At 31.3% G+C, this 27,951-nt stretch overlaps 1 protein-coding gene across 1 annotated transcript in view; it reads left to right on the forward strand.

Annotated features, from left to right (window-relative positions):
- Meltrin (disintegrin and metalloproteinase domain-containing protein meltrin) overlaps nucleotides 1-27,951 on the forward strand; it is a 99,418-nt gene that overhangs the window by 55,943 nt on the left and 15,524 nt on the right. Inside the window, exons 2-3 of the mRNA XM_011067056.2 lie at nucleotides 5,061-5,152; nucleotides 21,915-22,070. Coding sequence (XP_011065358.1) covers nucleotides 5,061-5,152; nucleotides 21,915-22,070 — 248 coding nt within the window. The remainder of the gene's footprint in view (nucleotides 1-5,060; nucleotides 5,153-21,914; nucleotides 22,071-27,951) is intronic.

Raw genomic sequence — 27,951 nt, forward strand, 5'->3', positions numbered from 1 at the left:
ATCTTTTTACGAAATATTATCGATACTGAAACCATTTTTTAGAGAGAAGGATAAAAAATTCGATAAAATTATTGTGCAGACATATGATGAATATAATCCTTATTGTTTTACATTTTATATTTCTGTTATATTCGGCAAAGTATAAAAAAAGAATATCAAATAATTCATTTGAAATGATAAAGAATATTGCGTCCCATTTAATTGAATCTAGTGAGCTGGAATAAACGCGATGTGAGGTGCGAGTTTCATTCGCAGTTTAACGTGAATCTCATTAGCATGCGTTTGCGTTCTACGCGTCACACTGGCTTGTATAAAACCGCGCGTGCAACTAGTCATCATCTCGGTATTAGTCGACATTACTCAAATATTAAATATCCATTATTTGCATATGAAAAGTGCGATGGCGCAGGCGCGATGATTCGAGTTTATTTGAATTTAATCACAGGGCAAAGTGCTCGTATTAACCGGAATACACGATCTCCATATAGCGAGGAGAAGAAAGAGGTTGGAAGAGAAGAAGAGAACAGGGAGGAATTTAATATCCGTTATAGGGCGAGCACATTCGCATATGTGGCAACGAATATGCGGATGGCCGAATTGTCCGAACAAATTTGCTCGCTTGCGGAAATATATAGAAAATGCGCAATGCGAAGCCGCGATTCTGCAACGACAGCTCGGTTTATACGGATCACTTTATTCGGCGTGCAAAAATTTCGCGCGTACACGCTCATAACGTCCGCACAACGTCCTTCTCTTTCTCGCGCGATTTTACGGCGGACAGGTATCGTACACTTGCGGCGTATCGGGAGCGAATTTGACGTGGCTATCGAACGCACGTCACACCCGGTCGGTCAGAATGATTCGTTGTTGCTATATCGAAACTCACGAGCTGTTATTACAGTTTATCCGATCGCGTGCACTCAAATATTTTCACGGTAAATATTTGCAAGGTTTTCACGATACATTTGTACGAAATGCTTTTATGTTACATGTGTAGCAGTTATTTATTTCACTATTCAGTTTCGTTGAGATGCTTTTATGTTACATGTTCAGCAGTTATTTATTTCGCTATTTGATCGAGTTGTTCAAGATTTTTTGAGAAGTGATTCTCGAAATACGTGAACTTATACACACATATCGCTTCCTTACTTCAAAATATTAAATTTTTCTGGAAAAAGAGGAAAATCATTTTTCAACTTATCAGAGAGTTATTAACTAATCAAATAAAATTGGTAAAATAGAATTTTTCAAAAATATAAAAACATTCTTAACATAATCAAATGTCATTTTTGTCATTTTTGTTTTACACCATTAAAAATCATCCTTTTTTATCGCGACACGTTTTTGACTATCTTTTGAAGTTAAATTAGTTCATTTTTTATAACTGTTAGGATGATATTTTTTTGATTTTTTTGTATTACTTTTGAAGTAATGGACATATGTATATCTATTTATTTATAAATTTTTCTAATGACATTCTTATATGTTCAAAGATATCGCTGATTATCAGAAAAAATTTTTGTAGCGTTGCATACATATAAACATATATTTGATTTAATATATGTTTATAAAAATATTATAATCAGTGCAGATAACTTCAATGCAACGCTACAAAAATTAAAATAAAATCTACTGGTATTTTAAGAGTTTTTTTTGGAGAGATGTTTAAAAAAACTCTTAAAAAACCAGTAGATTTTATTTTAATTAATACAATAATATCTAACGACATTTTTAATGTACAGTATTTAAATTTTATAATGGAAGAACGAATGTCCATACGTTTTATTCACAAGGATAAAAACATCCGTATCCGGTGAGACCCCGGATAAGGGATTGAAGGCACTTGCTTCTTGAAATGTGGAGGCATGTGGAAAAAATCTCGATGAGATCGTTCTCTCTCGCGGCCACTGACGCCTTCGCGTTCTCGTATATTTGCGGGATCCGTTTTTATCCGCGACTTCTTTTTATCGTCGTTGCCATTGACGTCAATCTCGCTCCCATAAAAGCCGTCGCACATGTGCGAGATTCCGCACAGTGACTTCGTGAACAACCGTACAAACTTGCATCGTTTGTACTGTTGCGCTTTAAAGAGCCAATCAAAATTCCACGTTGACCCATTTCGTGATTGATCAACGTGTTCGCAATTTGACGATGTGACCTGATAAATGCTCTCGAACGTGATCGCGATCCGACGCGTATGTCGCGTCGCTGCCCATCGCAGGAAGCTATTATCGCTTCCATGCACCAGCGTATCATCCAAATTGCGTGCGAGGTAAGCTGAATAAAGATCCGATGCTTGCGCGTTCAATGAAAAGCAATCTGAAAAGAGTCTGCATTTATGTTATCTCGATTTCAACTTTAAAAACATAGAAGATAAGGAATATATCTCCCTATAATATGCGTACGTCGAAACGAACGATTTCTTTCGCTTGATTTGGTAAGAAAGTGACTTTTATAAATGTGTATGCACTGGAATATTCTGGAAAGAAAAGACGTAGTACCAATGAAATAGACATTTCAGTCAGAAAGATCCGACTGTTTTCTTGAGAACTAAAAAAATTGCATGAAAAGTTATACACTTTCTGATTTTTGCTCTTCTACGCAACAAACATTCACGAGGATGACGATAATCAATCATCTTTTTTGGAAAGTGAGCGTTATAATTTTCTTACAGGAACAAGCATTAAATCAGCAATTTATCGTCACTGTATTCAAACGTTAAAAATGAATGACTCCACAAATCACGGTCCGAATATTTTATTTCAGAGCGTGTCGACAGTTCATTCATGAGATATCGTATCGTATAGTCGATAAAACATTTCAAAGTATTTTTAAACGGAAAACCGTTGTTCTCTATCAAATTTTGTAGTCAACGTACCGAGGATTTATTATCGGAGAATAATTGCCAATGCTGAATATGCATTTATGTGCGTCCAGTTTGTCGATACCGGTTTGCCGATACCTATCGATTGCGTGCGATAAATGTAATTGAAATTCAGTTTTCCGTGGTATTCCGCGAGAAGCGGAGGAAACGTTAAGCAATAATTTCAGTTCATTTACCACCTACGCGGGAAGAATTTGCGGGCTTAATATGCAGTTGACAGAATGACAAATGGCTAGCCGATTCCTCTTCTTGTCTACTCGTGCAATACATTTACCACGTTTTGATATAGAAATACAACAAAAGTAATGAGTTAATAAGCGTAAGTTAAATTATTAATTAATAAAACAATTGTATTAAATTAAATAATTTAAATATTCATTTGATGATAATGATAAAATTATCATATAGAAATTTACAAAATAATAATTATTAAATTCAAAATTATTGTTGAAATAATCAAGCGATAAATATGGAATTAATGAATTCAATAAAAATTTCTGACTTTTTGATATATTTATAATGGTATTTACCATTTATATTTTGAATTTACAGATAAAATATTGAAGACTTTCGTTGTACAAAATAGTACCTTACGGCTTACATGTGCATTGGATTATAAGTTTTAATTTAATTTAGTTATGCTTTTTGTTCTTAAAAATAAAACACTAGTATAAACATTCAGATCTTTATAAGCTTTTCAAAATTATTTTGCGCTTCTTCGAACGTCGAATCTCCGTATTCGAAGCCCGCTTCTCCTTGTACGGATAAATGCAAATGTCGGAATTGCATCGTTTCAGTAACGTTGACTTCGTTCGCTCGAGTCAACAAAAACAAATCTCTACGTTACCAGACGGGTCGATAGTTTTGATACTTCAGAGTTCCGAGGACGGAACCGCAGTTAGCCGATTTCGCGAAAACAGAGGCCAAAGCGGAGCTGCTGAATTTACTCGTTGTAACTCGTGCCGATGTCAAGGACTTTTGTCGATGTAATTACATTGCCGCTGCAGTGCCAGCGAGGGTTGACGTTCGTGTAACAAACAGGAGCAGTTTCCCACGGCACAACCGCGAATGCTACGACGGGAAGGATATAGCTTCGCTGCGCGTCGTTGATCACAATGTTCGATTGAACTCAAAATACCACTCTATTTGCGGAGAGTCTCCCCGATTTGGGGAAGAGTTTCGCGTATACCGATGTTGCGCTCGATTGGCCATCGAAAATATTTCACTCTCCGAATTTATCGATGTCCAGAGAGGAACGTTTAATTTAATGCATTTTGTTTGTTTTAATTAAACGTCAATAAAAAAAAACCTTACAGCTATGAATTTATAGTGTTTATATAGTCAGCGAAGTGACGATAAAATTTACAAAAAAAAAAAATCTTTTCGAATTTTTACATTTTGTGTCATATACTGTCATGAATGTAGAACGATTTTTTTCCTAGCGGAAAATCGAATATTTTTACTCGTGCGAAATTTTGTGATAGTGAAAAATTCGTTTATCGATAATGAGAGATGCCAGTTTAATGGACGTTAAAACGCTTCGTTAGTAGTTGGATAATTACTTATTGGCAGCCATTGAATAATTTTTGACGCCAACGCAGTCTTTCGATGAAACGTTAAATATTGCATGTGACATACCTTTTTTGCATGCGCATCTCGTAAGCTCTTTTTGGTGCGTTGCTTAATTTCCATGTAATCGAATGCATAAAGGTGGAAAACGACGATGTCCGACATACGAAAAAAGCGCAAAAGCAGACAGTTCCGATCGATATACGTTCGCCAAGTATATTCATTAATGCGGAAGCTTCGTAAAAAGCTTTGTAAAACTCCGTATTATGATGTAGACTCCGATGCACTTTTTTTCAACATTGTCTATCGCTTGTTAACACTTGAGTAGTTCTGCAAGAGTCACTTGACTTGTAAAGTTAAGTACTGGATTTAGATGAAGTAAAAGCACAAAGTGCCTTTAATACTATAGGTACAAAAATTGTTAAATCTCTAAATTGTTTTATCAAGAAAGAAAGGAATTTTTAAAAGATTTTTATTGTATTTTCTAATTTTAAATTTACAATATATATTTTTTTCCCAGAAATGAGAACAAAAATTTTAATCGCATCGCGTACTTTACGAATGTAATCTTTTAACATCACTTTAATTAATTCATTTATTGTTACAGGTCCGTCCTCAGATTTTAGCAGACACACTTTGGTAAGACCGCGAGTGTATCACGGCAGAACGAAAAGGCAGATCTCTTCAACCAAAGAAAATGTGAGTTCAGCTATTTTTTGTATAAAAAGATTTTTAATATCTCATGAAAAATTATGTACGAGCTATATCCTGAAATTTCTAAAATACTGTTGAAGACTCGCTGTTATTATAAAAAAAATATACTCTGTATTCAAGGGTTTTATGAATCTCTCATCCTCCTTTGTCGTCTCACACAACACTTGACCCGTAAATATGAATCATGATAGCGTTTTTTGTATAAAGATTTTTATTCATAATCCTCTCTCGCATAAATTTCGTCAATACAATGAGTCTCTTGTAGATAGTCTTTTTCCATTTTTCTTACAACCAGTCAATTAAAAATTAATTAAGTAACAAAAAATTTCTCTACGCGCTACTCTATGACATTGCTTGCAATGTAATGCACTTCACTTTCACTCTATTATTAAGTGAAGGTGAAGTACCTACAAGAAATTACAATGTAACTCTCTCCATTCCAATTATCAAACCCACTGGATATTCTGGAGATTTAGCAAAAGGCGTCCACCAATCTCTGACCTTTGACAAAGAGCATTGTTCGTTATCAGCCGTAATCGCCCTTTTTTCTGTGAGTTTTCTATGGCTGCACACGGTGTTCGCCATTTGCTCGGGAGGATTACGATGCGAAACGCGCATCAGCGACGGGTGCAACAATTTCAATGCAAATGTCGCAGCGTGTAGCGAATACAAAACCTGCGAGGGTCGTCGTGCTATTAGATAGACCAGCGCCGCGAATAGAGAACAAAAGGGGAAGAGAGAGAAAGAGAGAAAAGTTCGACCGACGTTTTGTCATTGCCAGTGCAGTGGCAAATTCGAAAAAATCCGTCAAGGGAAATATACAACATAGAGGTTGCTATCTGAAAGAATTTTTGACCTTTTTTTTTTGATATTTTTAGAAGCTTACTTTTAAAAGGTTTTTTTCTCTAAAATCGGAGAAATGTATCTCTAGACATATATTATGTCATTTATTAAAGAACAATATTGATGACCATAGGACTCTCTAGTCACGAGTTTTCAGGATATTTAATTCTTTAAGAATCAATTATGATTTTTTTGATTTTCATAGATTCACGATATATTAAAAATAACGTTAAAATGTTCATTAATATTGCTTGTGCTTATTTTAAATTGTATCTGAATATCTTTAATAGTGGATCTCAAAATTGTTATATTATTAAAGATATATATATATATATATATATATATATACATACATATATATACGTAAAGTTGCGACTTACAAATAAAATTATTCTTTTATATAGTAATTAAGTAATTTGCAATTATAAATTTATAAATTTATAATTGAAGTTAAGTATATAGAAATATTTACGTATTAATTAACAATTTACAAACAATTTTTCTTAAGCGTGTTATTAATATCTATGGATATAAAAATGCAAATTAAAATATACTATTGTTATTGTGTAATTTTTCATCTAATCAAGTCTAATGTATTTACATAATTAGAGATAAAAATACTAATTTTTAAAAAAACATAATTTTATCTATAAATTGTGTAATTTTTACATTATTTATGTGTGTAATCATTATATCATATAATGAATAATATAAGTCTGTAATTTTATACATTTTCACAATATAGGTAGAGGATTCATTTCGAATATGTTGAAAGTAACCAAAGCGTACTATATGATTAGAGAAAATAAGAATAACTTTTAGTCGGTTACGCAATAATATTTCCATTTACTGGAAAGGCACGTCGAGAAAGATATAAAGTAACGTTTCATTTCTGTGAAAGCTGTTTTGAATACAGCGTGTGTCTGTACTTTTATCCTATCCTCGCCTCTTTCTGATGTAACGTACCACGTAATAGAAGATGGCAAGCAGAAGTGCATACTTACAGGAACAACAACGGAATTTACATCGGGTGTATACACATTTCGGTGTCCCTTGTGAATCCGGTTATTTGGCGGGTGCCACAATGGACCTGCACGTATGTCACTTTGCAAGTATATCATGTAACAAACATACTCATATACGATAGTTCGCATTCCGTTTATTGCATCCCTCTAAATTTTGTTTAAAAGAAATGAAACAATGGAACCTTTTACAACTTGACTTTTGAATGCGAGGATACGATTTATTTACTTATTTAGCAGTTCTTACATGTTATATTAAAAACAACTATATTTATTTATTTTATTTCAGAAAGAAAAGTAGGAAGCGCATTAAAAATATATTTAATTATTTAATTTGTTAATAATTTATATATGTATAATGAATGAAATTTATTATCGATATATATAAGTAATTTTAATTAATAATATTTAATTTGTTAAACATAATATTTATTATCAAATACAGATATAATTTTTATTAATCCTAATACAATTTGCCAGAAGATTATAATTTTAATTCAATTCTCAGACTTTATTAATTTTTCACATTGTAGTCCATGCTTTTTCATTAATGTATATTATATTGCCGATAAATTGAAACACACACCGATACATATTTATGAACAATGGAACTGACTATATACTGACGAAAGCAATTCTACCTAACGATATCGTTTTGTTCCGTGAACGACATTACAATAAGTATAACAATAAAAAATGTCGCGTCGGAATATCATGCGGTTAGCATGTGTTTAGTGGAGCCATTCTTATTCAAATGTCAACAATTCGCTTTATTGGTTTCCACCCAGCGTCGTTCGATCGCCGCATACTATATAAAAAGTGCAATAACTTTGTGAACATTACAGTATCACGATGATATTGTTTTGGTTTTTATTGGCAATATCACATATATATTTAATAAAGAAGCATACGAACTATCCGTGTGGGAAATCAATATTATAATATCTGAAAATTAAATGTTATTTGCTGTCAAACATATTAAGATTAATTATGTCTGTAAAATATATTAATTATGTCTATTTTAAAATATATTAAATAAATATACTAAAACTAAGTTTATATTTGATAATAAATATTACATCTAATAAATTAAATATCAATTAAAGTTATCTATATATATTGAGAATAAGGTTGAATCATTATATGTGTATACAAATTATAAATAAATGTGTCATAGGAATTTTCTAACTTAAACATTAAGAAAATTTAAGTCATGAAAAAACTTACCAGTACCTTCAAATACACTAAGTTGAAAGTTTTAAAATAAAACATCATTAAAAAAAACCACTATGATTCAAAATAATGAAAGATTTAGGGAATCTAGAATTTTAATCGTGATTCAGAAATATTTAAAACACATTTAAAAATTGCAAGCTATCGCAAAGATAGCTGAAAAGAGATCCGAAGAGTATAGCGAAGAATATAGCACGTTTTAGAAAAACTGGCGATCATAGTACCTCTGCTCTAATTTTAGAAAGCTTTTAGTACGTTGATGGAGAACCTAGCGCAACATAGTGTCAAATTCCTCGCTTTTACCGGCTGTCTCTTCTCCTTTTTTTCTTTTAATTCCTGAAATGTCTGCACTAACATTTCGGAATTCTAGAATTGCGAAACAAACTCCAACTATACCGCAATCCCAAATGCTGCAACCACATGGCGTGCACGTAGGTGTACATAGATGTGTGCTCGTTGGTCCGGATAAGAGTAACTTAACACTAGTACCTGTTTTGGTGTTATCAAATATAGTATATACCATTTGACATATGATTCCGCAGGCACGTGTATAAGTTTACTAATGCCGCGGTTGTTTGACTGTAAGATTGTAGATTCTACTCCGTGACTTATAAACTATGATTTAATAACACAAAAGCAGTAATTCGCGTGCGCGACTTGGCCCTGTGTAGACTGTGAAGCAAACTTCTTGATTGATGTTAAATGGAATCGAAAAGAATACAAAGCAAATGATTTAATAAGACGATAGAAAGATATAATGTACGCACACATCTAGTATCTAGTCTATTGAATTTTACGAGCATGCAGTTAAATGCAATAGAACAGTAGATGTTAATGTGCATCGATATTAACCATTTCTAAGAAATTTTTAATAAATACATAAATTATTCATTTTATTATCATAAATATTTTTTATCCTGTTAAATTTTTAATTGATCACTGATGTCAGTTGCCATTTCTGGGCTGTTAGTATCTTTGTTGAAACTAGAATTACGATGATACAACTTACACTGAATCCAAATCATACAAGCTCGTGATATCTCCGATCAAACGAGTAATTGACCTCGTTTCTCGTTATCATTTGCTTTAACAGACAATATCAATCCGTTTGATAGAAACAGTTGTAATGCCTTGCAATCCAACGTCTCGAATAACACGCATCCAATTAATTATTATTCGCATTTCTGCATCTATCACATGTGCGTATCGCGTGATTGATTCCAAGATGCAAGAATTATAGTTATGAGACTCGTATCGTACATGAATCGTATTCATATCTGTCTTGAAAAGTGAGAATGCAATATTTCGCACAATGTCTACGATGTTCGAGCTTCTTTAACAAGCCTAAAGCAGGATGCAGAAAACCGTGAAAATGTTTAGATTGGAGAAATTTAACGCAGTCGAGAAATGTTGGTAGGAAAGGTCAGGAAACTGCGAAAGTTTTGAATTCCTCGGAAATGAAAGAAATTACGTTAAACAAAAATTGTTTGTAGATTATCCAAGGATAAATCAAATAAAAGAGAAATGTTTATAAGAGTTTTGTTTATTATATATTATACATTCTTTATTATACGTTCTAATTGTTTGCGAATTGCATTCTTTTCTTTATATATAATTTACGCATTAACAATCGCGGACGTTCTTATAGTCATTTTTCTTGTATTGGAAAGGAATTGTGTTGTGCGGTTATAAATACTTGTTTGTTTATCAGTTACACAATTAATCATTAAAATTTATTAGTTTTTATATTTATAAAAAATAACATAATACAAAAAATTAACAGAATCCTTTTTATATATAGAAAAAAAAGAATAACTTTTTTCTATTTTATTTTTCTCTTTATTTGCTCTTTTCGAAATATTGTATTACTGCTGCATAATAATCCTAAAGTTTAAATTCGTAATTGTTTTAATAATAATTATTAATTCATACTTAGAGACATAACTTAGATCTCGGGACTTGATCAACTTTGCATACTCTCGGAATGCATTCAATTTTGTTGCATCGATATAATCGACGCCACAAAATCATCTATTGAATTAACCTGTAGAACGTGCTGATGAAGGGAGGAGGTAATTAGGCGATTAAACTGCTAATATGCGCGGAAGTCGTGGGGTGATTGGGTGAGTAAACGCGATATCGGCCAATAAATTCCCGATGGAGTTCCGTTCGGCTTTATCGCATGCTACGATTTTAAACCACCTCTCGCGGTTATTCCTATGACGAGTATGAAGTAAGAGGTATGGCAAAAGGGGTTGAAAAAGGAATCTCTCCTTATGCGCAGCTCGAGTTTTACGTCGGGTTTCGGCATTCAAAAGTTTGCGCTTACAAAGGAGAGATAAAATACTTTCCGCAAGTACTGCAACGATCGTGCATGCGAGTCGATAGAGTGAAAGCGCCAGTGAATGATGTTATCAGTGTATCTACGCTAACGTTTTCAAAAATAAAGCAATAAAATAAATGAATTAATTGAAAGAATAATAGAGTACTCCTATATATCCTTTACTACACACGATGGATTATTCACGTCTCGGATTCATTATTTTTATAAGTATATAAAAATTATTAAGTTATTTTTACATATACTTTAAGAAGATCCTAAAGTTGTCTTTATTTTCGATTATTCTTCAAATAAATTGTTTTCTAACTGCTTTTATATATCCCAGATTAAAAAAATTCTTTTTCGCAATTAAACAAAAATATAATTCAAATCGATCGACTTTGTGCTAAAAATGAAAAAAAGTTTAAAAACGAACTTTTTGTCGACTTCTGTTGACTTATAATAATATTTGCTTTATATACAAATTTTGTCTTTTGTACATATAAAACATTTGATCCAGGGATGAACAATAATAAATTACATGAACAATAATAAATTCTTAGAATTAGATTTAAAATGAAATATTTAATATAAAAGATTAGTTAGTTAGAAAATTTGTACGTGTGCGTGTGATATTGATATAATAGTGTGTAGTGATGTGTGAATGATGCGTAAGTCGTATGTGCTGAATCAGTAAAATAGATCTTGAAGATCACCTTAATATTTTTAGAAAGTTTTTATAAATATATTTTATAAAATTATACTGCAAAAACTACGGAAACGAGACTTCTTCTATTCACGACCTTCCAACCTTTGTCTGTGACGAAAAGAAATTAAAGATTTTGTTCGTTCCAAAAAATAACTACGATGAATCCTTCTGTAAGTATTGCATCATTCACTCGTAAAGACATAGCAATATATTTTATAAAATTTTGTACTTAAAAAAAAAATAAAGATAAAGACCATTTAGTCAAATGTCCTATTTCAAAGAAAAGAAAATGCAGAATATATGAATGACCCAATCCTGTGATTAAGAATTAATTTTAGTATAGGGAGAATCGCTATCTTCTAAGTACAGTAGCGTTATCTTGTGTTTATTAGATCAAGTTTTATTTAATTAGTGAATTGTACCTCCTTAGCTCGTGAAATGAGGTTGAGTCTACTTCCACGAATGTGAAGTTTAGCTTGTTATTGTTATTAAAATTATTTAATTAACATGTTCTGGCGCTGTTCTAAAGGTTTTTTTAATGTAGGAACAACCTTTCATCTTTCAAACTTTCCAACTGTTACCTTTCGTAAGACATATATATAATGAAAAAGCTTTTTTTACTTTTTCTAATTTTAATGTCAATATTGAGGCAAACATACGAACATAATGCAATTATTATATTTATAGACTTTGGACGATATTGATGATATTCTGTAACATACAAAATAGGACACATAAATATATTTAATGATTTCAAATTTTAGTCATTAACATATTGCATAATAATTATTATTAAATGTATCTTGCGTCATTCATTACATCGTCTTAATTACATTACATATTGGAATTTTTATTTTTAATCATTGGACTGCTAATTATTCCGTAAGTTTTTAACCGGATAGCAAATTAACAAAGTTTTTCTGGCTAATTAAAGTTTCACATAATAATACTGAAAACGAAACTGCCACGGCGCATAATAAATTTTCCCATTAGATTGCGGTAATCATACAAATGCAAGTTCTTTGTCCATATCTGCCAACGGCTACAAACTACGGAAACGAGACTTCCTCTATTCACGAGCTCTCAACCTTCGCCTATGACGAAGAAAGATTAAAGATTTCTTTCATTTCAGAAAATAAGTACGACGAAGATCCTTCTATAAGTAGTATTGCATCATTCACTCGTAGAGACATAACAAATGTAATCTAGAACAAATCAGAAAACGCAGAAAGTTCATAGATTTACTGAATCATAAACTATATGTTGAAATAATGCTTTTGATAATCGAAAATTACTTGTATATCGAAAATTACTTGTCCTTTTAAATTCGTGCTCGTCAACTTTTAAATGAATTAAAGTTATTAAATAATATAGATTTAGATAATAAAAGCATGCTAAAAAATTAATCTATGTTTATAAAATTACAAAAGACGGATGTTAAAATGACTGGGCTTTATATGCAGCTATGTCATTTTGTGTGCTATAGCCTTTTTTCATTGTTACTCCATTTTGCTAAACAATTACTTAAAAATTATTATACTTACAGTAGTGCTCGAAAGTAATTTGCAAGGAACATTTCAGTTGACAACATTGGCAAATAATTACAATAGAAAAATGGTCTTCAAATGTTCGAATTATAAAGTTTATTTTGTTGAGAAAAGATATGCAAAAAAATATAATTTTTAATTTACTAATGAGTCTCCCTTATTTAATATAAAAATCTTTTTATTTAAAAAGAAATTTTATATTCTTTTAATGCAAGAGTTTTGGTACCCACAAAATATTTTTGAGAGAAAGTGCCACTGTGTGTTGTGTGTATTTTATATTAAAATATGTTAACGTAAGAATATTCTAACAAATTTTGCATAAAAATTTCGCGGTAGATAGCTTATAAAAGCGTCCGCGAAATTGGTTGCGTATTCTTCAGCGCAATACAGTTGAAATACTACTAAAGAGAGAGAAATCTGTACAAAGAAAACACAGAATTGCCGTAACCTTGGCGTGGTTGTGAAAATGAATATGGCATTCACTCATGTATGCGTATTCAGCACACGCGTTCAGAACACACGATTTCCCGATGTCTCGCCGCCGAGACTCGTGTAACTTTTAGTTACGCGAAACCAAAAATAGTACATACACAAGACACGTTTCCATACATGTACAATATCAGAAACATGTATTTAAAAATCTACAAGTCACTTAATAGAAATTAATTACGTCCGCAATTATCGAAATGATTGGGCAACTAATCAGTGAAAATTTTATTTTATAAAAAATTCATCATGTAAAATACAGCGCGTACAGAATTGCGTTCCAAAATTTGACTCTGTCAACCCGAGTATAATTTTATCCTTGTTGTTCATCGAATGTTGAACAAAGACAAAAGATACTTAACAGAGTCAAGTTTTGGAACCCAATAGAAATCGTAGTAGCATAAAGTATTGATGCAATATTGGAAAACAAATGTACAGTCAATATTAAACATTGGATAAGAATTGCACTCCCAATATTGATCTAATATTGTAAAGTAAACGCCTAATCATATTTAGCTCAACAATATTGGCTCAATAATGGTTCAACAATATTGTGCCAAAATTGGGAATTCTATTTTTGGGGATTCAATATTAACAAAATATTGGAAAAACAATGTACAGCCAATATTGGGCAAAAATTGACTCCCAATATTGGCCCAATATTGGAAAAACAATGTACAGCCAATATTACATATAATTGAGTGAAAATTTACTTGTCTACGTGGGATTCGAAACTGTGACTATGAGTCTCCTACGTTATGTGCTACACTTCTTCGATTGATAAATGTATTAATTATGCATTATGTTATAAATATTGGTATCAATCTGTCCTTAATCTATGCCCAATATTGGATAATAATTGACATGCAATATTGGCTATACATTGGCATTTATTATATTACTATCAATATTTGCATTGGGAAATATTGGCTAATGTATGAATATAACCAGTGTTTATTAAATCTTAGCCAATGTATAGCCTATGTAGGGAACGTTTCTCTCAAGTAGCAATTATTTCAGCTTTTCGAAAGCGTGAAAATCTACAGGGAAAGACCTACACTAGTTCGTATTTTGCGCCGGAATCGTTGCCGGATTCATGGATTGGTGTCATCAATTAACTCGCTCACTTTCATTCGACGCAGCCATGCGAAGCGTGAATGTACATTTACCGCTCTTTCTTTTTACTGTCAAAGTATTTTTTTTTAAATTTATTAACATTTACTTTCTATGATTTTCTGGTTGTGCACAAGGAAATGTTTACCGAAAGAAAGAGAGAGTGATAAGCCAACTCGGTCACGTTTACCGACATAATGAAATTCTTACAAGTAAATCTCAGAGAACATCAGATGCTAATTTTTCTCACATTTTTTACAGTTGTCTTTATGTCCAAGTATAAAGAAATCTATTATTGATTTTAACTTAAATTAAGTTTTTCTCAGTTTAAGTTAAAATTAATAATAGATTTTTTTACTTCTCGGGATTTCAATTACAAAATTTTTTATTATTTACTTTTTATTATTTTATACAAATATTCTTTCAATTGTAAAATTTTTTATTATTTTATATAAATTTTTAATTTGGATATATGTATAAAATAATAAAAAAATTTGTAATTAAAAGATTTTACTTAAATTAATAACAGAGCTAAAATTAACAACAGATTTCTTCATACTTTGAAAGAATCAGAAATAATTGTAAAAATATTTGATTTTTTGTAGAAAAATTGGCATCTGATATTCCCTGAGGTTTACTTGTTAGTAGAATTCGAATTAGCTAACTGCGATATACATGGGATTCTTTGTCATATATGATATCGTTATTGCCCGTATTACCGCGAAGATAGAAATACAGAAGCGAATACATAGAGGATCTCTTGTTTCCGCTTGCGAATCCCGATGTAGATTCAGTAGATCATAAATCTCCTGCTAACTGCGATTTATGTAACGAGGCTACGATGAATAATTTGATTAATGGATCTTTAACACTTTATCAAATATTGTTATATGATAAAAATATTGCTTTTATTTTGGCAAAACAATGGCGAAAGAATTGACAGAAAACATCGATTAGAGTCGATACAATATATATATGTAGCTATTGTTATACATGTATATATATATATATATATATATATATATATATATATATATACATGTATATTTCATTGTGTTAATAATAATAGTTACATATAATACACTGCTCAAAAATCTTTTATATTTTTTAGTTATTACCACATAAATAGTAAAAAAATAGTTATATTTATTATAATTGCGATTGCATTTACTGAATAAAAATGTTATTCATATCTGTTTATATCTTGATATTTTACTGTATTAATATTTGAGATTATGTCATAATTTATAGTATAATTTTTTTTGTATTTGAGAAAACTACATACTAATGTATGCTTAGTATTACTAACATTATAGTAGTAATAACCATAGATCTCTTAATCATAATTATTTTACCATATAATTATAGTCACAGATATCAAATACTTTTCTTTCAGTATAATGTTATGTATGGCACATAATTGGATCTCGTTTTTTTTTTTTTTTTTTTTTTACAAAGAGATCTTACTCATGTGCACAATGTGTTCATGTGAACAAATGCTTATACATTAAACTTGTTAAACTTGTTGACTGAATCGATAAATCGAAATGAAATTTTTTTGAGCGGTAAAAAAATTGATCACTTGAAAAAAAGTTCACCAATCATAACGTTAACCCGGGAGGCAATATCGACAATACGTAACCAGACAATTACCGGAGGCACGCATCCAGCGATGATTTGTATTCTGCGATGCGAATAACGCAACCGCATGTACTTGCATGAATGAACCGCAGCGTAATTAAAATCGCAAATCTATGCACATTTAAATAGCGCCGCAGGTGTGAGTCTTTATATTTTCTGTAGAATACACGAATTTAGCTGTATATTTTATTCAAATATTATCCCTCAGGCGGAGCTAAAATATGTTCGATTCGTCAAAAATCTCGTCAAAATCTCTCTCGATGGCACGCAAACAATAATCGACATATTAGAATTTCTCTTTTATGTGACTCTCTTTTTACGCGAATGACAATCGTCATATTAAATTTCTCTTTTGTATGATCCTCCTTTTGTGTTTATGGACGTTAAATTTTAACTTGTTTTTATTAAAATATTTTCTCGTCGGTTGCACGCGAACATAAATTAATCATCAGTTGTATAAGCAATTTTTAATAAATCAAGTTCAAGAATAAATCAAATATGTAATATAGCGAACCAGTTGCACAGATTTAATTCACTTCTCAACTTTTTGATGAATTTTTTGCACTTAATCTGAGATATTGCAAAATTGGCAGAAAGCATATGTTCATGTTTCAAATGTTATTGTGCATATAATGTTATTTATCCCAAAGTTTGAAGCCAAATTTTAATTTAATGAAAATTAAATGTCATAAACACAATCTGTATAAATATATTCGTTACAATTTAAAATATGTCACACTTGCACCACGTACTAGAAAGCATCGTGTTAATTATATTTTAATGATTTCTCCCAATTAATTTAAATCTTTTTATGGTCAAACATAGCGACATTATTTATTAAATAATTATACAAGTTTTATCGAGTGATTATGCAGGAATAAAGATTGTTATTAAATATTTCATGAAAACTGGGTAATCCATGCGAACTCCATCATTTGAACAGAATGCTCGAGATGCATTTCTATTTCTATGAACGCTCTTCCATCTTCGCAATTTGTTTTTCGTGATTTCAGGCCTTGCCGTGCGGAATTTTTCTAAAAAAAAATCAGTGTCGCCACCAAGCTTTTCTTTTCTTCAAGTTTCCGAAGAGCAACGATGTAGAAACCACGGAGCCGGAAACTCCGTTGAGCGAGGGTGGTTTACGGGGACACAATGGATAGGACGTAAGGACCACGTCGGCCGAGTTTTAGTAGCTGAAAACTTTTCTCTTTCTCTCTCACTATCTTTCTTTCTTTCTTTCTTTATTTCTCATTTTAACAAGCGCCCCGTTTTCCCTTCCGACGTGACACTCTTTTTCCTCCCTTGGATTAACTCGGTTCTGGTTACCGGATTAAAAGGACAGCCTCGCGCGGCGAATTTTTTCCGTCGACGAGCAATGGCACCCGGAATTTTATCCAACTGGCAGAAAAGTTGGAACGTTCGCCGGCTGCTTAATCCGTTACTCGGCAACCGGTTAATGCAGTTAGTTCACTCGGTAAATTGTTTGGGATGCGCTAACAGAACAGAAAACAAAAAGTATTCGCGAACTTTTGAGAGCTTTCGCGTTTACCTTAGCAACTCTTGGGTTTTCCTTAATCACCTTCGATTTAACAATGCATTGCATTGTATAGTAAGTGACTCTGTTTGTCGAGTTTTCTGTTTATTTCAATGTATTGCAGACAGTATGTGTTACATAGAATGTTTTGAATTCAGCAAACCATATTTCATCTGCAGTGAATTCCCTGATCTACTTGTTGATTTTTCGAATCTAAAGTGAAAGAATCAATATTGATTCGCGAATGTCGAGATAGAAAGAATTAATAGTTGTTTAAATGAATAACCATAAATTAAAGGCTCAGGAAATTTAAAAAATTCAACGAAAATTAGGCAAACGAGAGTACAGCGCAGTGCTTAGTGCGCAAACAAATTAAAAAAGTTCATCCATTTATAAACAAGTTATATTTGATTTGCTGTTACAATCTTCATACATTTTGACCGCATTTTTTTTAGGGCATTATCAGCGAATGATCTGTTTATAAATGGATCTTTTTAGTTGTTTGCGCGCTAAATACCGGGTCATACTCTCATTTGCCTAATTTTTGTTGAATTTTTTAATAGCTGTTTGTCGTGGACAAATTTGAATTAATTAAATAAGATTTAAATTTCGCACAGTAGATTTGCAGAGATACTTTGTACAGAAATACATCCAATAGCCTTCTCTAATCTAGCGGTATATTTGTTCCTCGATATCGACGAAAGATGAATGCGGGTCGTGCTACTATATGGAAGCCAGCAGGGGTATGATATCAAAAATGGTCTCTCTGCGGTGGCCGCGAGCCAAGTATAGATTGCTAACTGTCGCTGGACAATGATATACACCAAGCTGAAAGGATTTCAAAGGAGTGCACTGTCGACTGTGTATCGTGTACAGTGTTACGCTGTCGTATCGTTGGACTCGGTTTCCTGAAGAAATATCGTCACTGCGCCATTTGTCTCCCAAGAGTAAACCGCCTCGCGGATATTACATCGGAGATATTTCTCAATTTGGTTAATGTATTTCTGAAAATTACCGGCTACATATTTTAACATAAAGTTTCAATGTTGCGGAAGCTGCGGGAATTAAAATTCATATTTTATTATACGGAATCTGATCTCATGCTCATTTACACCTTGAAATAATAGCAGTTGATTTCAGTGAGAGCTCAACGTCATTTATAACTTATTTTTGACAGGCATGCTTTTAAATTAACTTATTATTTTATACACCTGTTACTTTCCGTTACACCCCACTTTCTGTTACATTCCATGAGTACTTTTACGTTTTTTTAATCTTCTGTTACGAGATAAAACTTATATTTAAATTTAATATGAAATTGTATTTAATTTAGAATTAACTATACTTGCAATGTGAGAACCGTGGAAAATTCTCATTTCATTTTTCGTAATAATCTGTTACAACATTAAATTATTTAAAGAGAATGTTGTGTTTCGCGTATTTTCATAATTGCGAGTGTGGATTACTTTTTTATATACAAACGGCTAGCTAGCTGGAACTGTGCTATGTTTAGAACGTCGCGTTTGTTGTCGAAGTGAGCAAGGAGGCTAATCAATAATTCATGATGGCATAGGGCACCTTCGGTCCATCCACCCCGGCGTTGAAACGCGCCTCTTCAATTCTGCGTTACGTTACTCGAGTAATTACTGCCACAATTTCAGTCCAACGCGGCACTTAGACTAATTAAGAGCCAAGCTTTCATCATGTTGCTTTGCTGTCTTTGCACGCGACGGAGAACGGTTAGTTAAAAGCTTCTTTTATATTCTTCTTGGCGTAGATCGTAGAACGTAAGACCGACATAAAATGTAGCCCAGGGGATATTGTACGTATCTTGCTTACGCGTACGCGAATTCCGAGGTGGATCCTATATAAACTTCTAAAAGTTGCTTGTAGCAGACTATCTTGATTAACTAAGTCTTGGTTGATTTTCTCATCTTTCTTTCAATCACTTAGCATATAATAAATAACGAAATAAGAAATTGATTACAAAAGAAATTGTTTTTTCTTCTTTTAAGAGAAAATATATCTTATTTAGGAAAATTATGTATCTTATTTTAAAAAATTATGTATCTTTTTTTAATGATGTGTTTTTTTCAAAATTATAGATTCAAGATAAAAATTCATAATATTTAGAAGTTAGTTGTTTTTTTTTTAATCTTTGGGTTGAAAATCAATTCCAAATTGATAAAGTCATCATTACAATTCGATTTAGTTATTATATTCAGAGATTGCTCCTTTACTCTAAAAGTAAGATATAAGTAAAAAAAAGCGATTTTTTTCAAGTTATTATCATAAATAAGTTAAATAAATATTACTATCAGTCATAAAAAACAAATTTATTTATTTTCATTTTAAAAAATCATCAAAATTGCTACAACTCAACAAAATTTAAAAAAAAATGAATCAAAACCGTCATTTTCAAAAAAGATTTTTTTTTAATTTTTAAAAGTTTGTGAAACGAAATAACAGAAATACTGTTTATTTATATTAAGAATATATTATTTTGATCAATATTATTTAATTAATTAATAATTTTCTGTCAAATTGAAAAATAGTTTTTCCTCTTTTCTGGGAAACTTAATTTTTCAGTTGTGTCACTTTTAATGTAAGGGAATAATATAATATGTAATAACGTTGAACATAAAGGAAATTAAAGTTTAATTTCATGACCGCCTGAAAACTAGAAATTCCACATTCTCTAACCTCAAGGTTTAACAAAAGGCCGACCTCGAGCCTGTTGATCCTAATATTATTTTTGATGCAGCGTCTACAAGTAACACAGCATCCATTCGCTTTAATATGAAATGCTCGCAGGAAAAGTATTTCGGTTGGGACGGCCTCCATGAATTAAACATTGCGCACGCCATTGCTACGGTACAAACGAGATTCGCAAATTCATTTCGGTTCACTCGGCACGCGTATACAGCCACATTCGAAAGACAGGAGAATATGCCGTAATTCCGAGAGTTTATGAATTTCAGAACGAAGCTTTTCAGCTTCGAAATCACGAACGCTAACTGTTTTAGGCGCTCAATGATATGACAGTCGGCAAATCGGATTAATCGTACCAAAAATGACAATCACGACGAATAATCGGCTATTTCACTAATAATTGACGTCGCTTTCGTAATACGGATTTAAATTTACACAGCTTGTTGTGATTAACAGGCATAGAAAGCATAATGATAAAGAATTTAGCAGGAAAATTGTATTTCTGTGTTAATCTATTGTTTTCTAAGCTAAGTGAGGCTATTGTTGTCTACGTTAAATGAAGCCATTGTTATGTAAACTACATATTATCTCGTATTTACAATTAAATGTAACGAGATTACTGATTACTGAGATTACTATTCGTAACTAATTCATGATTCGAGAATTTATTTTGTTATTGCCAAAATTCTAAATAGAAATTAAATAGATCTCAGTTAAATGTTACTTTGAGAAAATGCTGCTTTTATATATATATTTTTTATATGTTCTATAATTCTAACAATTACATTTGAATGTAACTATTTGTTATTATATCATTGGCTAATCGTCATTTGCTATTCGTCCGGCGATAAATACAGATTGCTTAAAATTTTCATCGACATTCGGTCTTCCGGAGTTTGTCACTTAAACAATATTCCTAGATCCAACCATTCGATTTCACGGTCGGAGAAAGCGGGCATCCAAGTATAAAATTAATTGCAGCTCGATGCAACGATCTCAAGACCTCAATTTTCACGGAAGAAATTTTCTTTTCTCAGATCTAAGCACAGTTTTACCGCTATTAATGCAACAGGTGCGCGATCGGGCTTTTCGGTCTGCTCGATAAGAAAGAATCGGCCATATTATTCGAGCATTGAATTATAATGATACGGTATATCATTTCTTTAGACAAGAAAAACTCTCAAATTATAATAGATAAAAAATTATAATAGATTTGATAGAATATTTAATTGCGAATTTACAATAGATTTAGTTGCGAATAAATAGGTTGTTAATTGCAGATTGCAATTGAAATGAGATAAATGCATTTGAATACATTGCAAATGTATATCTAGAACTGATCGATACACAATATAAATTTAAAATAAAATGAAAATTTAAAATAAAATAATTTTAAATAAAAAACAATTTTATGCATATGTGAAAATTTGCAAAAAAAAAAGAGATTTTGTTTATTTTCTCTTTTCTCAAATTAAGAACGACATATGATAGTGTTTTATAAATTTCCTTGTTTCAGTATTGAGAATAAAAAGAAAATTTTAAAATCGCGGATGGAAATTCACGATCGATATTTTCCTTCTTTTTCAGCACCACGAGCATGCGGACGTGCTGACGGTGGGTTTTAATGTGGACGGTGTCGAACGTGTTCTCGACCTTCGACTGAACACCGATTTAATTCCAGTTGGCTATCAGCAACTCCACCAGAATCGCGGCACGTACAAAGTGCACACCCCGTCGAAAGTTGTAAGTACTGCTTGAGCATCCGTATTCACATCCGTGGCGTGCTAACCGCTTTTCCGCAAACAACATTTGCGCTAATCGATATCGAGCGCAAACGCAATTCTATCGGATACCAAACACCGTAATCTAGAAAAGCATCGGGATTCATTCAACTTAACCCCGCGCTCGGCCATTCATTCGTTACGTATCTAATAGCGCACAAAGAGCGCACATTATCGCTGTTTAACGACATAATATGCGACGTAAAATTTACGATAGTACATACAGCTGTTCACTCCCCGCAAAGAAAGAAATAATCGCTATAACCTTTCCGAACAATTATTGCGAATAATAAAGAATTTTGTATTAGATCTTATTTTATTACTTTATATATTTTTTTAATGATATTTATTCTGTGATGAAAATGTTAAAAAATTATGCACATCGGCTATTTAACCTTTGAACGTTGATATCGATACATAAATTTTACAAAAATAAGTTATTCGGAATAACTTATTTCCTTGTGTATTAACTTATTCTTAATGTAATATTAAATTTTCATATATTTTACATTATTAATGACATATATTTATAATCTAGACTTTTATAAACACAAATAACTTAATTATTAAAACGAAGAAAAAAGAATTTAAACACATTATCAAAGTCAATCTTTTTTTCACGTATAATTCAAAATTCTTCATAATTTATTAATAAAGCTAATAAAATATGTACGTAATAACTTACAAAACTGCTTAAAAATTGATTATTAATCTCGTTTATAATACTGACTACCAGAGTATTTAAACTGATATATAACGGATTGAATTTTTAAAAACTTGTCTCCGCTTGTCCTAACTTTTAGCGGGACAGATTGGATCTCTTAATAATCAATAAAGATACAGTGTAGTGCAAGGATCTCATTCACAAATTAAATGTAAAATTTATATATTGATAGTGTTCTAGGGTTGAAAATAATATCGCTATACATATCACTCAAAGATATAAAACGTAAACGTGTGTAAAATTGATCGATAAAATTGATCGAGACACAAGACATGAACACGGCATCTCTATCTTTTTTTATTCAACTAATTATCATAGAAATAGAGGAAGAATGGATGTCCTTCCTCTCATTTTTGTTAATCACATTTGATATACTATTTAGATATGGATAACTCTATGTCTTTAATATCGCTGGAAGGAGATGATCGAAGTTTATTCATTTATTAGTATGTCTTTCTCATTTGTTTTTTTTTTGTGTTTGTTCTTTGTCTTCGCTAATTTTTGCTTTTCTCATGGTGGAAGTACATAAAGTAAATATAAAGTAAAAAAAAGGATATAAATTTAAGGGATATAAATAAAAGGGTATATAAAATAAGTATACTTCCACCATGGATTCTCTCGCAAATTAATGTCATAACGATTTTACAAGTCGACTTGTCTATAGATTTGATGATATGTCCATGTAAAGAAGGTCATCATTCACAATTTAATTTTAATTTAACTTTAAATAATTACATTATATTAATACTTCTTATTACTACCATATTCCATGTTATTAATAGCAACCTTTGCAACGGAATTGACCAACATTAAAAAACTCTGGAAATGATGTTTTATTCAATCAGGTCAATAAAGAGGTGCCAGGCAAAGGAGAGATATAACGTATTGTGATAAAAAAGATAATCTTCGTTTTGAATGGAGAACCTTTTCTTTTTTAGACAACTTGAGAAAGAGACAATCTATTTGTGAGAAAATTTATTTAATTCCACGCTCGACCCGTGTTTCCGGTCCCACGAAAATTAAAAATCTCCGCGGGTGTCAGTGCCTTCTCGTCATATCTATCTGCCGTCATCGCGCGGATGGAAAAGGTATAGGTAGGCCTCGTACAGGTATAATACGCGACTCGGCCGAAATCGATCGAGGTGACTCACTCCGTCTGCTGTCTGCATGTTTAATAGAACGTCTCGCTATAAACACACGCAAAGTGTGTAGGTCCCGAGCGAATGGTGGGCGTACGACTCCACGTTAAAAACAAAACGTGCATGAACGTGGTGGTCGCGGCATTTCCGCTTTATAATTCAAATGCCGTAGCGGAAGAGAAAGGCAGGAAGGACGAAAAGAAAAAAAAAGGAGAAGAAAACTGATGGAACACCCAGAATACGTTAAATTGCAACGGTCGCACGACGTGTCTGCAGAGTGTATCGTGCAAAACGCGAGGATTGCCTTGGAAATTGCTTCTGCTAAATATCTAATTTCGCTATCGTAATGTTTCTATAGATAATCGAGTTTACTTGGTTATTTGTAAAATAGTAAAATAGTAAATATAGATAGTAAAGATACACGAAGGAGGAAAAATAAAAAGCTAAGTGTATTAAATATTTTAGTATTATGTTACTCGATATATATATATTGATGAAGAAAAACCGGTTATATTAAATTTCGCTCATGCTAAATCGTCGACAATTAAATTTCTCCGCAGTTTATAGAAATTGCGAAAGTATTTCTGAGATATTTCTCTAGCTACGAAATTTGTCCAAAATCAGGCGATTACGACATCTCAATGAAAGCACCGAGTTTTATACAAACGCAGTAACAATAATTAATATACTTTATAAAATGAAGTTGGAAGCGTCTATCTGAATAAGATTATTGATATAATTATTATACCTTTTCATTTTAATTAAAAGAGCAGAATCGGCATTAAGTTTCTTTAAGCACATTTGAGTTCATAAATTTAAATTATATTATGCAAAAAATTATTTATTTATCTTAAAATAAAAATCTCTATATTTATTTGAACATAATGAAATAGACAGAGCCAAAAATAATATTTAAAATAAAGAACACAATTCAAAAAATGAAATAAAAAATTTAATGAAAAAATAATATACTTGTTACTATTGTTTTAAATTTAATATATTTTTATGATATAAAAAAATTTATTAAATTAAAAAATAATAATAAACATATAAAATAATCATAAGATAGAAAATGAGTCATAGTACTGTAATTATAAATAACAGAGACTAACTGCTGTTTCTCGATTGTAATATTCTGCTCGGCTACGTATAATGGGACAATGATGAGCATAAAAAAGTCATCCAGAATGTGGGACGAAAGTCAAGCGGAAAATGTAAAACTCGCCAGCCAACTGGCGGAGTTTGTTGTACTAGCCGCAGCACCGCACTTACTGTTTTGCACAATTGTATTTAATTAATTGGCGGCTCCGGTTAACGGCTCTATTATTCCACCCTTCGTTCTTCGCGATATAAATACGGTTTATCCGCGCGGATGAACTAATTTTGAGCTCGTTAAAGGAGAAAATAGGAGATATGATATAAACTAAAAATTTGAGATACCATTGTAATTCCAACTCTTCGAAAATGTTGTGTAAAATTTTTTTTTATATAAAATGTAAAAGTACAATATATAAGAAAATTAATACATATTTAGAATAATACATACCTAGAATTTATATTTTTATCATGGATAGTGCATATCAAAATTTAAACCATAAATGTACATAATAAATATTGAACATCAAATTTTTTTGTCAAGATAATAGTAGATATGATTACTTATGATTACTTATAGATATGATTACTTATGATTACTTATAGATATGATTAATAATCTTGTGATATACTTTTATCTTTGATAAAACCTGATATAAAAATTATTCAGATGGAAAACTGATTAGAAAAAGAAAGAGAGAGAGAGAGAAATGTGTGTGTATGTGTTCTTTATTACAATATACTCAAAAAAATAATTTTGCAATTAGAGCGAAAATTATTTATAGATATGAAAAATTAGTTAAAATGCACTAAAAAAAAAGTTAAAAATTTGTTTATGGGAAATATATTTATTTTATTAATAAATCTTTATTTAAATATGACAAAATAAAATTTTATTTCTAGCAAATAAACCATCTATTTTATTTTTTTACAATTACTGAAATATATTTACAGAGATGTATATTATATATTATATATATAATGTATGTAAATGTATATAAATGTATGTAAATGTATATAAACGTATTATAATAAAATTTTTTCATAACTAGTAAATATAAAAAAAACGTCATAAGTACAAACATTTGTTTCGCAATGCTTCGACATTTTTTCTTACTGTGGATAAATGATTAGCAAGTACTGCGATATCACATATATTTTGCATCTAATTAAAATAGATGACAGAAGCAGAATTTATATCTGAATCACTTGTTAAATTTACTAAAAAAGTCTCTCTATGACGTCCAATTAGATAATAAATATAAAAATGACTGTGATTATTTAGTGGTAATTCATATTTGATTATGAGACTTTCATTTTCTTGCATATATTATTAGAATAATGCTGCTATAAAAAATAGTATATAAAAACACGTTTAAAAAACAACTCTATACACTTTAATTATAATATTTAGAATTTTAGCTGGAGCAGCAAAATATCTCCCTAAGTATACAGAAAAAATGATTTTGCTAAAGTATATATCTAAAAATTTAGCTAGATGCAGATCTGAAAACTCTGTTAAACTGTTAAAATAATTATGTAGCATGCCCAAGTTGATTACTAAAATAAAAATTTTTGCAGCAATGCTTATTACGCTTGACCATTCTACATATTAGGTGTTGGAATTAATTCGTAGCGTTTTTTAATGAAAGAATGTTATTTATTTCACATGAGCATTAAAAAATACATTAATGAAAGTACTTCCCATCACTTGTAAAACGCTACGAATTAATTCCAACACCTAATAATTATTTTGATGGTCTAACAATATTATTATATTTTTAGATCTGTATCTAATTAAATTTTTAGATTCTTCAGCAAAAACGTTCTTTCCACGAAGGACGTATATATACAGTTCTTTTATACTCTCAACGCGATTTTGAAATTTACGTCCCGGTAATAAGAACGCGGCTGTTACGAAATATATTTTTCTTTTGCACAGCTCTCGTGATATAAATCTACATAATCCCCGATGCGGCGCACACGCGATATTACATTTAATAGAAGCGGGGATAAGCTTACCGTGGGCGAATACAAAATTTCATATTCCGTCGACACGCCTCGTAACGCGCTTTCCATAGGGCAACGTTACGCTCTCGCGAAATTTTTCTCTTATCCAACAATGAATCAACTTGCTTTATCCGTCGGTTATGTATCAACGAGCCTTAGTGATTATACCCTTGAACGCATTTAGACGAATGATGGATTTCTTACATAAATTTAAACGTGTCAATACGCACAAGAATATTATATACCAGGAATACAAAGATTTTATATTAGGTGCGCAACTAAGTTCTCGCTGTTATTTTGATGGCATTTTCATTAAAATAACAGCGAGAACTTAGTTGCGCATCTAATATGAAAAAGAAATTACACGGAAATACACGGAAAGAACACACGGTTTTACTAAAGTATTAAACAATTTAGCTATAATATATGTAGATCCGAAAATAATTTTGTTGGACTATCAAAGTAATTACATAGAACGCTCAAACTAATTGCTAGAAAATTTCTTGCGGCATTACTCATGCTTGAATTTCTTACATAATTATTTTGATGAACAAAATTATCATATGTATCTAACTACATTTTCAGATACTTCAGCAAAATTGTTTTTTCTTCGTATGACTCTCTTTTGAAAATGTGCCGAGTTTTGAAATTCCCGAAGACTGTAAATGAGCATTTGTGAAAAGTCATGAAAAGAACGAGTTTGCTGAAGTAACTAAAAATATAGATCTAAAAATAATAAATTTTGTTGAATCATCAAAATAATTATATCGGACGCTTAAGCTGGTTGCTGAAATATCAAACTTCCCGCAGCATGCTCATCATGCTTGATTTCTGAATAATTATCTTGATGGAACAACAAAATTATTTTTAGATAA

Source organism: Acromyrmex echinatior, chromosome 1 (genome assembly GCF_024713525.1).
Source record: "Acromyrmex echinatior isolate Ae372 chromosome 1, ASM2471352v2, whole genome shotgun sequence".
Taxonomy (NCBI): Eukaryota; Metazoa; Arthropoda; class Insecta; order Hymenoptera; family Formicidae; genus Acromyrmex; species Acromyrmex echinatior.